Raw genomic sequence first — 14,682 nt, forward strand, 5'->3', positions numbered from 1 at the left:
CTACTAGGAATTTATCCAAAGGACACAAAAATGCTGACTGGAAGGGGCACATGCACCCTAATGTTTACAGCAGCACTATCAGCAATAGCCAAAGTATAAAAGAGCCCAAATGTCCATCGACTGATGAATGGATAAAGAAGATGTGATACACACACACACACACACACAAACACACATGGGGGAATATTACTCAGCAATGAAAAATAAATCAAATATTGCCATTTGCAACAACATGGATGCAACTAGGAGGTGTTATGCTAAGTTAAATAAATCAGAGAAAGATACATGATTTCACTCATATGTGGAATTTGAGAAACTCAACAGATGAACACAAGGAGAAGGGAGGTAAAAATATGATAAAAACAGAGAGGGAGACAAACCGTAGGACACTCTTAAATACACAGAACAAACTGAGGGCTGCTGGAGGGGATGTGGGTGGGAGGATGGGGTAAATGGGTGATGGGCACTGAGGAGGTGCTTTTGCAGGATGAGCACTGGGTGTTATATGTAAGAGATGAATCACTGGGTTCTATTCCTGAAGCCAAGACTACACTGTATGTTAACTTAACTTGAATTTAATTAAAAAAAAAGAAGAAGAAGAAAAGAAAATTGTGGAAGGAATGTTAGCTCTCTTTACTATTTTTAATAAAATACTTGATTTTTTAAAAAATTGCTTAACATTTTTATTTATTATTGAGAGACAGAGACAGACAGAGCATGAGCAGGGGAGGGGCAGAGAGAAAGGGAGACACAGAATCTAAAGGAGGCTCCAGGCTCTGAGCTGTCAGCACAGAACCCACTGCAGGGCTGGAACTCACAAACTGCGAGATCTTGACCTGTTCCGAAGTTGGACGCTTAACTAAGTCACCCAGGTGCCCCTAAAATACTTTGTTTTTTTTATGCATAAATGATGCTATTGCCACCAGGTAACGCTCTAAAGCCTGGCTCAAATGTCCACTAATTTAGTTTTATCATTTCGTATATTGAAAATAAGGTAGTCAGACCAGAACACTGCCACTAGCTAAGTCTCCAGCTTTGAAAGTTAAATGTCTATGCATTATGAATTTATAATACACCAGGAGACCATTATCCTGTCAAAATCCTATTCCACTGACTTCTGATCTCTTAAATAATTTCACTAAGCAAGCAATGTCACAGAACCTTAGAATAAAATGCAAGTTTTTACTGTGTGAAAGCACAAAGATATAACACTAGCAAGGTACTGGCCTCTACAGCCAGCTAGGCCACTGAGTGGATACAACATCTGTGTGTCAGACGCTCTAGGTCTCCAACTGCAGACATTTCACTTTAATAGCGTGTTGGAGAACCGAATTCACTCAGTGCCCAGTACACACAAAACTGCATGCTTAATTTCATCAGCCAAACAGAACTTCATGATGAAAGACAGAAATAGTACCAGCTCATGAGACAGAAGATGGTATTCTGGTCATGACTCAGTGTTACCCTGACAACATCTTTTAAACATTCCTCATATTCAAAAGAGGCGAAGTGGCCCATTTATTTCTGGATGACTGGACAAGAAAAAAAGAAGTCATGATAGGTCAAGATAAAGAAAAACATTCAATTTCTTTTCTAGCAATTTTGGCTATACTTGTTAAATTTGGGAGTTTTGTGCTTCTGCCAAGAAGTTTTGCTATTGTAACTGCCCACTGCTTCTCTTGGGAACGGTTGTGTGAAAACACGAGGTCTGGAGTTGTGGTGGCTCCCTTGCAACCATACAGGGAAAGCCAAACAAACAAACAAACAAACAAACAAACACCAAAAACAAAAAAAACAAAACCCAACTGTGAAATGCTGACAAAGGCCCTCACATGAACTTCTGGACTACCCATTTCCAGATTTATTACAAAGTAGATGATTTAAAAAAAAATAATAGTGAACATAAAAGAAGCCAACCACAAAAGAGTGTATACCATGTGGTTCCATTTATTTAAAGTTCAAAAATAATCAAAACTATAGTGTTCATGTTTCCATACTTGTATTTTAAAGTGTTAAGGCAAAAGGCTATGCAAAGGCCTCTGGGGTGCTGACAAATGTTGGCTTTTATTACCTTAGTGGTAGTTATGAATGATAATTCAGAAGGCTATACATTTCTGTTTTATGTTCTTTTCTGTGTTATATTTCATAGTAAAGGCATTTAAACATGTTTTGAGTGTTTTTTCTTTATTTAAGTAATTTCTATGTGGTGCTCAAAATCATAACCCCAAGATCAAAAGTCACACGCTCTTCCGACTAAGCCAGCCAGGCGCTCTGGGGTTTTAATATTTTAAATAAAAACAAATATAAACACGGGCACAAGTAAAATACTATAATTCTTTTTTTGCATAAAAACCACTTAGATGTATTCATAACAGAATTAACAGTGATAACCAAAGTGTGCTGGTAAAGGGAGTTCTAAAAGGCAACAGACCCTGTGCTACTGAAGAACACAGTACTGGTGAAGAGTCAAAGAACCAGGATGTAATACCTGGCTCTTCCCCTAACTGGGGAACATGTTGGGCTCACTCCTTAACCTCTCTGTACTGCAGTTCGCTCATCAATAAAATGAGGATAATAACAGTGACTATCACAGGGTTGTCGTGAGGAAAAATGAGCTAGTATATACGCAAGGTGCTTAGAACAGAATCTAGCACATACCAAGCACTCAACAAAGAATACTTATGGTTATTTTTAAGGCTTTAAAATCAAACATAAAAATACGTTAAGACATGCTTACCAAATTTGATAATAGTTAAAGGACAGCAAATATGAATCAATTACATAGCTGTATGGGCAACATATCTTACTACTTTTGAGATCCTAAAAGTTATCATTTATATCATAAGAATATTAAGAACTGATTGATTTATTTCACAGATGCCTCCTTCAGAAATAGAGTTGATATGCAAAAGTATATATTATAAGAACGTTAATGTAGAATACCAAAGAGTACCTTATGGTATAAGTGGCCTAGTCTGATAGCCTGCAAACAAGTTAATAATCTTACATCAGGTCATTTGCCAGTAATGAGGATGCTACCAGCACATTAACTCAGCAAAACAGCCTCCTCAGACACTAGTCTAAAAAACGGTCATTTAAAAATTTAAATAAACATTATTTACATTAGAGGATGGGGTTTAACCACTATGCTTACCATGATGAAAAACATATATACGTTACAGTTTGTTTTATAAAAGTGCACTTAACTTTTTGAACTTTGAGATTTGGAAGCAGAATATAATCAGATTACTTTCATTTAAGTATTCAGAAATGTGTACAAGATGAAAAAATGGCTGTTAAGAGAGTCATAAGTCCTAGTGAGTCTGACCAACAACAGTTACTTCTTTCAGCAATTAAAAATAATGTACCCAAGTATATAACTCATAAATCACTGGTAGTGGTTATTAGTTACATAAAAATTATTTCTAAGGAAGAAATATTAATAGTTAAAGTTAAATGAAACAAACTAAACAAGCAATTACTATTCACTGGAATAAAAGCCTGTTCTGAAAAGAGACAGAAAACTAGTTGTGAACGTCCAAGATAATTTTCAGCTTGGCATATCCTTAATACGTAAGAAAAAAAGAATCCTAGAATTTATCTATCTATCTTAAGTTTTCTCAGGCAATCTCATACCCATTGCCAGACCAACAACATATATGTTACATATCTGCTCAAATGTCATATATTCAGAGGATTCCCCTGATCATTCAATCTAAAATAGCCCTTGTCACTACCCTAAACACACTTCTTTTTTTTAAGTTTAGTTATTCATTTTTTGAGAGAGACACAGAGCGAGCGAGAGCGAGCAGGGAAGGGGCAGAGAGAGGAGACACAGAATCCAAAGCAGGTTCCAGGCTCTGAGCTGTCAGCACAGAGCCCGATGTGGGGCTTGAACCCATGAACTGTGATACCTGAGCTGATGTTGGATGCTCACCCAACTGAGCCACCCATGCACCCTGGGAGAGGGAGAATCTTAAGCAGGCTCCACGCCCAGCACAGAGCCCAATAGAGGGCTTGATCTCATGACCTTGGGATCATAACCTGAGCCAAAAATCAAGTCGGACACTTAACCAACTGAACCACCCAGGCACCCCTAAACACACTTTATTTTAATTCACAGATCTTACTACCTGCTGACATTACATACATATATATTTCCTATCTGTCTAGACTAGAAATAGAGCACAAGCTCAGTGGGCAGACACTTTATCTGCCATGTTAACTGTTGTACCCTTCCTTAGCATCGAAATGGTGGTTGACAGAAAGTAGGCTCAACCCTGTCCTGTTCTGAGCTCTATATGGAAATATCCAACTGCTTATTCTACATCTCCATCTAAATGGCTCTTTAGTACCTAGAATTCAACATTTCCAAAGGGAGACTAAGATCTATGCCCAACCCCACCCTTAATGATAATAGCAGAAGTAATAGAATCACTAATCACCCGGCAACCTGAGCCAAAAACTTAGAAGTCATCCTTGATTCCCCCCTTTCCCTCACCCACCAAGTCCAACCAGCAACCATCTTCTCACAATCTCAAATTGGCACTGTTCCCCATCTCAATCTTCCAACCTAATTCAAGCCATCATGATCTTGAACCTAACTACTACAATACTCACCTTATTTCTTGCTTCTTATCCACTCTAAATTCTTTTTGTAAAAGATCATCATCATGCTTACAACTCTTAACTGGCTTCCTACTATTCTTCATATAAGAAACTAAATCTTCAACATGGTCTTTGGCCCTGCTTCCTTTTACATGCTCATGAATCAATCATTAAAGCAAAACTATTAGCCACTTATTTTGACAATAACATGGATTTACCTTCACAATATTTAGTAAAATTAAATTTCTAGAAATCAAACACATGAAAAATAACAAATCTGAGATTTTTAAAGTTCTGTTACATTCATAACCTAAATGTTTCCATTTCATATTAAAACATTTAGGGGCACCTGGGTGGCTCAGTCAGTTGAGTGTCCAACTTTGGCTCAGGTCATGATCCTGCAGTTTGTGGGTTCTAGTCCTGTGTTGGGCTCTGTGTTGACACCTCGGAGCCTGGAGCTTGCTTCAGATTCTGTGTCTCCCTCTCTCTGCCCCTCCCCTGCTCATGCTCACTCTCTTCTCTCTCTCTCAAAAATAAACATAAAAAAAAAAATCTAGTCAACTGTCCTTCTACAATATTCACTGGGCATCCATGTCTATAGGTGCAAATATAGAAATATTCACAAAATACGCTAATTTAAAAAAAAAGACAGGATATGAAATGGTGTGTAGAGTATAAACTTTCTTTATTAAAAAAGAAATCAGGGAGGGGGCTGGATACAGATATTTATGTAGATTAATTAAGGGTTAAAGAATAGGAAAGATTTCTTGAAACTTACCTTTTTTACATTGTTCAAATATAATTTTTATTTATTTTTATTATTTTATATATTCTACACATCATTATTTTATATATTCTACACATTCATTTATATACAAAATATATTTTACTATTTTGTATAAATTATTATGTATGTTTTACTTTTATAATTTTTAAATAATCTTTTTAAAAGATGTATCAAAGGAAATTATTATTAGTTCCACTGAAATAAAATCTCCATGTTTATCATCCCTCACATTTCATGAAAAACAAAAATAAACCTGTTGGGATTTAATCCCTCTAAACTAAGTCAAATATTCAAAAGCAAGAAAATAATGCATGGTTCTTCAGCAACTACATATAAAGTTTTTCTAGCCACAATCTTCCTGATGATGAAATCGAATAGAAAAAAAAAAGTTCCAAGTTATAATCATGTTTAGTTTAGAAATACAGAAGAGATTCAACTTGATCCCACTTAATCCCTGTGTATGAAAATTAAATTCATTCTTACCTCGATTTGACAATCTCTTTTTCATATATATCTTCAATGACCTGTTATCAAAAATATAAAAATACTTAATATTTCAAACAACAGTTTTTTTAATCCTAAATCGATAGTTTTCAGTTACTAAGATTACATAAAATTAGTTGGTTTAGGATAAATATCAAATACTACTGAACTAATAAGAGATTTTTATAATCTCATCACATTTCTCAAAATATAAAATAACAAAAAGCAATGTAGTAGAAGATAATAAAATATATCTACATAAAAAGGTTCGTAGAAACAAGCATTAAATGATACATTCAAGGTGGCTCTATTGTGCAATGGATGGTGCACTGAACTTCTAAAATGATGTATTCATAATATTTCTAGGAAAAATAAAAATTCACAAATCAGAATATTTAAAAAAACTTAATTTTAAAGTATGTGTTATCAGACTCTAAGAATCCTAACAATGTACTTTCAAAACCCAGGAAGTAAATTAGAAGTGTGAAGACATAAAAGAAGCATATTATAACCTAGTTTTCCAAATATACACGATAAAGCCTCAGAATTTTAATTCTTTTGGGTTAGGGCTAGGGAGGCCAGGATGGTGTGATACTTCAGAATTCAGCATTGATAATTGGAAGCCTGATTCAAACTACCCATTTTCATTTCAGAGAGCTAGAACCTTTTGCCTAGGACACCTCTAAGGCTCACTCTCCCAATCCACAAAAAGGATCTACTTATACAAAATATCCCATAGAATTGCTATAAATCAGATACCACATGTAAAGAATTCAGGGCAAGCCTTGGCATATGGTGAGTCTTTAACAACACTTACCAGCAGAAGTAACAGCATACTACTAATAATAGTTTAAAAGATCCCACTATAAAATTATGAAGTCCTTTAACATGGTCATATATTTTACTGTAGCTATAATGTCTTTTATCTGCTCAAAGTTATTTGTCAAGTAAATGTGGGTGACAGAGGGAGGAAGACAGTGAAGCAAACAAGTCTTATTCAATTTAGATAAGATTTCTGTTATTGCTTTTTTTCGACAAAAATTAAAAGTAAATATAATAAAATGAAAGGCATAATCTTTAAATACCAACCTACAATACATTTCTTCTAACCAGGTATAAATAATTTCATTCAGTATTATAACTAGTGTTAACTAAAATGATCTAGATATAATCTTTGAAAATCTTAATAAAGAGCTGAGCCTGGGTAGCTCAGTCAGTTAAGTATCTGACTTCTGCTCAGGTCATGATCTCGCAGTTCACAGGTGCAAGTCTGCATCAGGTTCTGTGCTGACAGCTCAGAGCCTGGAGCCTGCTTCAGATTCTGTGTCTCCCCTTTCTATGCCCTTCCCCTGCTTGTGCTCTGTCTCTCTCAAAAATAAATAAAAACATTTTTTAAAACTTTAAAAAATAAAAAGATTTGAAAATCTTAATAATTAGGTTCAACTTAATCTAGTTGTATCATTAAAACTTTCTTGTTATTAGTGAAAAATGACCCCAGGAACCTCCAGACAACATATACAAACACAAACACATACAAATACCATATAAGATAAAGCAAATCTGGTAGTAATTAGATTAATGTACACTGTGTTTATGAATACCTCCCAGTGAATAAAAAGGATTACAGGCAAAACAAAAGCACATTTATAAATGAAACATTAAGTTCAAATTTGGTTAAGGGGATGCCTGGATGGCTCAGTTGGTTACGCGTCCAACTTTGGTTCAGGTCATGATGGTTTGTGAGATCAAGTCCCACACTGAGTTCTATGCTGTCAGTGCAGAGCCCACTTTGGATCTTCTGCCCCCCACCCCCCACCCGTGGTTCCTCTCTCTCTCAAAAATTAAATATTAAAAAAATAAAAGAAAAAAAAGAAATTTCAGTTAAGTTCAGTTTTACCAAGTGTGCCTAAAGCATCACAACTCAATTTACAATGGCAGAACCTAAAGTGAGTCTTCATTAGCTGACCCTTAAACAGCTATGGAGCCAATCCCTCACGCACTGAAAAATTCATGTCTAACTTTGGACCTTCCCAAAATTTAACTAGTAATAGCCCACTGTTGACCGAAAGACTTACAGATAACACAGTCAATTAACACATTTTATATGATATATGTATTATGTACTGTATTCTTATTGTATTATATACTCTATGGTATATACACCATATACTGTATGCTTACTGTACATACTGTATTATACATTGCTTAAAAAAAGAATATGTTATTAAGAAAACCATAAGGAGAAGAAGAGACATTTATAGTACTATACTGTGTTTATATACATATGTAAATAAACTTTTATATACTTACAAAGACGTTCATTACATAGTCATTATAATAACAATAAATTTAAAACAATCTAAGAATCTATAAATAGGAAAACATTCAAATTATACACACAATTTTTGAAAAGCCTAACACAACAAAATGATAGTAGAGGTTATCTCTGGGTGGTGATTTTTATTTTCTAATGTATAACTTATGCATTTTCCAAAGTTTTTAACATGAGTAATGTTAAAAAATTTGTTAGTCTGACAATTAGAAAGTGTAATATGAACTTAAAAAAGATATTGTGGAATGCTTTTTTTGAATTAGCCCTTAAAAAAAAGATACAAAGAACTTACCTATTCAAAAAGACGGCTGTAAACCAAAACTACTTACCTTTATATCAAAAGGTGATTTTTTCTTGATATGAGGAGCCCAGTATTTACATGCTAACTGCAAAAGTAAATCGTATAAACAATAAATCACAGGTTCATATTATTGTCAAGCTCAAAGACTGAGAACATATATCAACAAGCTGTTTTTTAACAAGGTACTATAGGCATTGGGGGACAGAGCAATTCTACCTTCTAGGACTATATGGGCATGCAGGCCAGGAAGCATCTTTGACCCCAACCCACTAAATGCCAGGAGGCCTTGCACTGCACCCTGTCACTGTAATTAAGAAAAAAAAACAAAAAACCAAAAACCTACTTTTCTAACCACCACTAAAGAAACAGTACAACCCAGTTAATAACCAAAGTCAAGTATCTTCAGTATAGAGATAAGAAAACCCAGGAACCTCCTAGAAAGAACACCCTAGAATCTAGAGACTAAATGAGCTACCCCAGATTACTATTAGTAAAGAGTTGAGCCAGTATTAAAAAAACAGATTCAAAATATTCAAAATCAGGAATATTACAGATTTGGTTTCACCTGGAAATTGTGAATTCTAAACACATGCATTCAATATTTACAGACATTTAGATGGACTGCTTATTATATTCAAGAAAAAAAATGGTTTTATTAATACGTTTTTTTTTTTTAAAGAAACTCAACTACAACCTCTTGAAAAACAGAAAATTCTGGCAAGCACAAAGATCTAATATGTTCATAAAAAAGTGACTCTGCACAGTGTCTAGTGTATTGGAGGAACTCAAACAATAGCTGATGGACTGATGTGTGCATGCAGGCATGGGTATATGGATGAATGAACACATAAAATCAAATCTGAAACGGCACCTCTTCTGTGAAGCTTGCCTCAGTCCTACCAGATGGTGATAATTACTTCTCAATTCTACTGAATAGTATTGTATTTCTGTATTATTAATCACTTGACTGCTTATCTATCTTTCCTGTCCAGTTAACTGGAACACTAAAGAAACGGGACCTGTGTCTTCTTTGCTTCTATAGCTAAGTACTTACACAGAATATACACTCAAAGGGCCTTTCAAGCAGTGAGGACACAGGCCCTGAGGAAGTCTCTCCAAACCAGCATAATAATGGCCCATTTTATATGATATCTTCCTAAACTACCAATCACCCTCCAACCCAAGAAAAAATACTTCACCCCTAGTTATTCTGTGCTAGTCTCATTTTCTCATTCCACTGCCTATGGGCATCTAGCCATCTTTTCTTTACCTCATACCATTAAGAGAGCTGAATCTAATCTGTTTTTATGATTCAGGGTCTTCCAAGAAAATATGTAGATCTTATCTTCTGAACCAAACTGCTTATTGTAAATACCTGATACAGCTTTTCCTTGGGGTCTAACCTGTAACCTCTCAGACACTACTACTCCAGAGATATCCTGCCCTCCCCAACACTCTCCAGCCTCACATAAAACAGAAACTCTTTCCACTTCCCACTTAATATGGCTATGACAGCACAGACTGTTCAAAATAAATTTTATTAAAAGACAAAAGGCGGGGGCAGCTGGGTGGCTTAGCTGGCTAAGCATTCAACTACGGCTCAGGTCATGATCTCACCATTCACAGGTTCAAGCCTCGTGTCAGGCTCTGTGCTGACAGCTCAGAGCCTGGAGCCTGCTTCAGATTCTGTTTCTCCCTCTCTCTCTACCCCTTCCCCCACTCATGCTCTGTCTGTCTCTCACTCTCTCAAGAACATAAAAAAATTTCTTTTAAAGAAAGACAAAAAGGAAGTAAAATACAGTAGCATAAAAAAACTGAGGTCACTAAGTTCAGATCTCTGATCTCTTTAAAACTAAATTTTAAACTCTACATCTTATTCGTTTAATAACAATTTAAAAATTCCTTCTCTGGTCAGGTGCTAAGAAATGAAGAAGAAAAGAAGAAAGGAAGAGGAGGAAGAGGAGAAGGAGGAGGAGGAAGAAGAGAAAGAGGAGGAGAAGGAGAAAAAGAGCAAACCACTACCTAAATCCAAGAGTCCCCTCCACCTAGAAAATCTATTTCCTTACATTCTTATTTAGGTATCAAAGTCAATCTAAAACGNAAGGAGAAAAAGAGCAAACCACTACCTAAATCCAAGACGTCCCCTCCACCTAGAAAATCTATTTCCTTACATTCTTATTTAGGTATCAAAGTCAATCTAAAACGGCCATCTAGATTTTCTCAATGAGAAGATTCCTTCTGGAAATTCTCTCTTTAGACAAACGTTTTCATTTAAAGCTGTATTCTCAAAGCATTTCCCTTTCATCTCTATCCTGGTATTTACCACACACAAGTATTATTATTATTATTTTAAATTTTAATGTTTTATTTACTTCTGAGAGAGAGAGACAGAGACAGCGTGAGCAGGGGAGGGTCATAGAGAGAGGGAGATACAGAATCTGAAACAGGCTCCAGGCTCTGAGCTGGCTGTCAGCAGTCCAACGCGGGGCTCGAACCCATGAACCATGAGATCATGACCTGAGCTTAACCGACTGAGCCACCCAGGCGCCCCCACACTCAAGTATTATGATGAGTCTCCTAAAGTCTCCTTCCAGAAAGTGAACTCCCTAAACACAAGGATCACATTTTACTTATCGCTGTAGCCTAGAAGAGCCCAAAACAGTATCTAGCAAAGACTAGGCACTAATGTTTGCTATCATTGCCCAATACTGCTGAAAATGTTCATCCCTACCACTATATTTTAATGCCCTGGTAGGTTTATCCATGATTTCACTCATTCATTCTTTTAACAAATGCTTACTCATCACACAATGTGTGTCTAGGACAATGCTAGGTACTGGGAGTACACGGGGAATAAAACAGACATGGTCCCTAGCCTCAGCGCTCTCAATCTAATACAGGTTACAATAAACGTTATATGTTTACAAATAATATTCTCTGGGACATTATCAGACCATCCTACAGTTTTAAATACCATCTTAGGTCAACAAATACCAAATTTATATTCAAGCATAGATCGTGCTAAAGTACTCTAGACTCGCACATTCAACTGCCTTCTCAATATTTGCAACTATCTACCTAACGTTTCAGGTTCACCATGGCCAAAAGAGATCTCTTAACGTTCACCACAAACACTCTCCTTTCCCATCTCAGTAAATGTCCAAACCATTCACTTAGTTGCTCAAGTGATGCCTGAAGTGTCTCTTCCTCTACCCCTCCACAATCAATCATCATCAAATCCTGCTGCCTCTAGCTTCAGAGTGTATCAGTCTACCCTAATCTTTAATATAGAGGCCACCAGCATCTCTTACTTGGAGTAACTGGTAACCCTATTACTACTTTTGCTTTTTCACTTTCATTCAATTTCCACACATTAGCCAGAATAATCTTTCTAAAATATTATTCACTAGATTGCAATTAAAATTACGGTCTTGAGCGGCACCTGGGTGGCTCAGCCGGTTAAGTGTCCAACTTTGGCTCAGGTCATGATCTTGAAGTTTGTGGGTTCAAGCCCTATGTTGGACTCTCTCTTGTCAGAACACAGCCCATTCAGATCCTGTCACCTCCACGCCCTTCTCTCCTCTCAAAAATAAATAAACATTAAGAAAATTAATTAAAAATACCTTACTGCATTAAGAATGAAATCCAAACTTTTTATCTCAGCCTCCAAGTGATCTGATCCCTACATACTCTGTCCTCATTTTATAACCATTCTCTCTCTTATTTTTTTGAAAAATTTTTCAGTTTATTTGTTTATTTTGAGAGAGAGAAAAACAGCACAAGTCAGGGAGGGGCAGAGAGAGAAGTAGAGAGAGAATCCCAAGCAGACTCCACACTGTCAGCACAGAGTCTGACACAGGCTTGAACCCACTAAACCATGAGACCAGGACCCGAGCAGAAACAAAGAGTGGGACACTTAACTAACTGAGCCACCCAGGCGCCCCCTCTCTCTTATTTCTTATGTTTGCTATCCTGGCTTTCTTGATATTCACACCATAAGGCATTTGCACTTGCTATTCCCTGGACTGTTTTCCTGTTCTTCCCAAAACTGGCTCCTATTCTGCAGTCAGGTCTTAGCTCAAATGTCACCTCAGAGACGACTTTCCTGACAGCTTTTCATACACCCCACCCCAATCACTACCACAACACCCTGCTTCATTTCCCTGATAGCACTTATTACTGTGTGAAACTACACTGCTTATTTGCCTGACTCCTCTCTGTAAAATGTAAACTCCTTAAGATAAGGCAACTAATAAATGGGGCTTTAACCACGAAAATGCAGGTAAATGGGAAAAGGGAGCTCTAATCTAGTTTAAGTTGTCAGGAAAGCTTCTCCAAAGTAATGTAGGTTGATGACAATGAATTAAGCATATAAAGGAAGATGGGAGAAAATGAGGATCCTGAGCAGAAAGAAGAATGTTGAAAGACCAGGAGGTGAAAGACAGCATGGCAAATTCAAATACAAGCAGTATGGCTGAAGCACAGAGTTAGAAAGAGAGAGGAAAGGGGCACCTGGGTGGCTCAGTCGGTTAAACAGCTTAGGTCATGATCTCACAGTTTGTGAGTTTGAACCCCATGTCAGGCTCTGTGCTGACAGCTCAGAGCCTGGAACCTGCTTCGAATTCTGTGTCTCCCTGTCTCTCTGCCCCTCTCCACTCACACTTTGTCTCTCTCTCTCTCTGTCTCTCTCAAAAAACAAATATTTTAAGAGAGAGAGAGAGAGAGAGAGAGAAATGGATGTAAGCACAGGCCAGATCTCATAATACTTAGAAGGATCCTAGTCATTACCCTAAGGGAAACTAGAACTCTTTAAAGATTTTAAGAAGGTAAGAGATATGATCAGATTTGCATTTGCATGAAATCACTGACAGCAATATGAAGAATGGGCTGGAGAAGAGCAAGAGGAAAGACGAAGAGATCTGGATGTCAAGGTCCAGAGAGAAAAACAAGGGCGACCTGACTTAATGTACAGGAAGCAGGCAGATTTAAAAGATATTTAGAATATAAACATGTAGAATGTAACGATTAGTTATGTTGCTGAGGACTAAAGGGCTGTGTTTCCCTAACCACAGCCAACCGCGGTTCACAATGCAACATAGTATACAGGTTCTAAATGAACGCTCTTGGATAAAACGATTTGCTCTTCAGAGATGCATCTACTTGGAACACGTGTCTTTTCAGGCTCTCATCACTCCACCCAAAGCCTAGGTTATTCTACGGCTAAGAAAAACCCCATTCCTCCGTTAGGAATCATCTCTGCTACGAAACTTTGCCAGTCTCAAATAGGCTAGGGTGCTGTTTCTTCTGGGAAGAAACAAGGGCATGAAGTGACGAGCAAATGCCTCCAGGATGCTCCCAGTCCCAAGGAAAACCTCACCTCCCAGGCCTTGGGGCCTCGACATCCTCCCTTCACACACACCAGACTCGACGAAGCGCACCTGAGTTACGAACTCGGCGTTGATCTGGGACACCGTAGGAGCCACGATTTTCTTGGGCTGAGCAGGGGCCGCCATGGCAGCACTCTTATTCCGCTCCAGTAAGGAAAGGTCCGCTAGGAGTAACGGTGAACCCGATGCACTTCCCCCCAAGAAGCAGCCGCGGCTGCCCAATTCCGCGAAGCGAGAGGCAGCTAGCGTGTAAGTCCTCAGCCGAAACACGGTCGCACAAGAAACACATACAGCAGCCCGTACATTTCCCCGGAAGCGGAACTGATCAGGGCCGGAAGTTCATGTTAGGCGTTGGGTCTGAGCTAGAGACCGCAAGGGCTTCGGCCTCCTCCGCATGCGCCCCCTAGCGTACAGCTGAGAGAACACATCCAGCAGGCTGGACCCCATCTCAGAGCTGCATCAGGTAGGTGGTGTTGAGTGAGGGTTTTTCGTGGTAGAGTTGCAGGGGACGGGGAGACTTGACGGTTCCCTCCATCCTAAGCGGGGGAAAAACAGTAGTGAAAAAAAAAAAANAAGCAGATATTCTGTATCATCAAACAAACCTTGCCTGGGATGCCTGGCTGGTTCAGTAGATAGAGCCTGCAACTTGATCTCAGAGCTCTGAGTTCGAACTCCCGTGTTCAGTGCAGAGATTACAAAAACAAACAATAGTCCTTGCAAATATTATTTCTAACAAAGAATTCTCATTAAGTTACCTAGACTTCAAAGATTGTTGCTATGTCTT

At 37.7% G+C, this 14,682-nt stretch overlaps 1 protein-coding gene across 1 annotated transcript in view; it reads right to left on the bottom strand.

Annotated features, from left to right (window-relative positions):
• The window catches only part of AQR (aquarius intron-binding spliceosomal factor), a 95,933-nt gene extending 81,740 nt beyond the window's left edge, over positions 1–14,193 (bottom strand). Inside the window, exons 1-3 of the mRNA XM_077771681.1 lie at positions 13,950–14,193; positions 8,540–8,596; positions 5,879–5,919 (exon numbers count right to left, since the gene is read on the bottom strand). Coding sequence (XP_077627807.1) covers positions 5,879–5,919; positions 8,540–8,596; positions 13,950–14,024 — 173 coding nt within the window. The 5' untranslated portion in view covers positions 14,025–14,193. The remainder of the gene's footprint in view (positions 1–5,878; positions 5,920–8,539; positions 8,597–13,949) is intronic.
• Positions 14,194–14,682: the final 489 nt, after the last annotated feature.

Source organism: Crocuta crocuta, unplaced genomic scaffold (assembly GCF_008692635.1).
Source record: "Crocuta crocuta isolate KB4526 unplaced genomic scaffold, BGI_CrCroc_1.0 scaffold156, whole genome shotgun sequence".
Taxonomy (NCBI): Eukaryota; Metazoa; Chordata; class Mammalia; order Carnivora; family Hyaenidae; genus Crocuta; species Crocuta crocuta.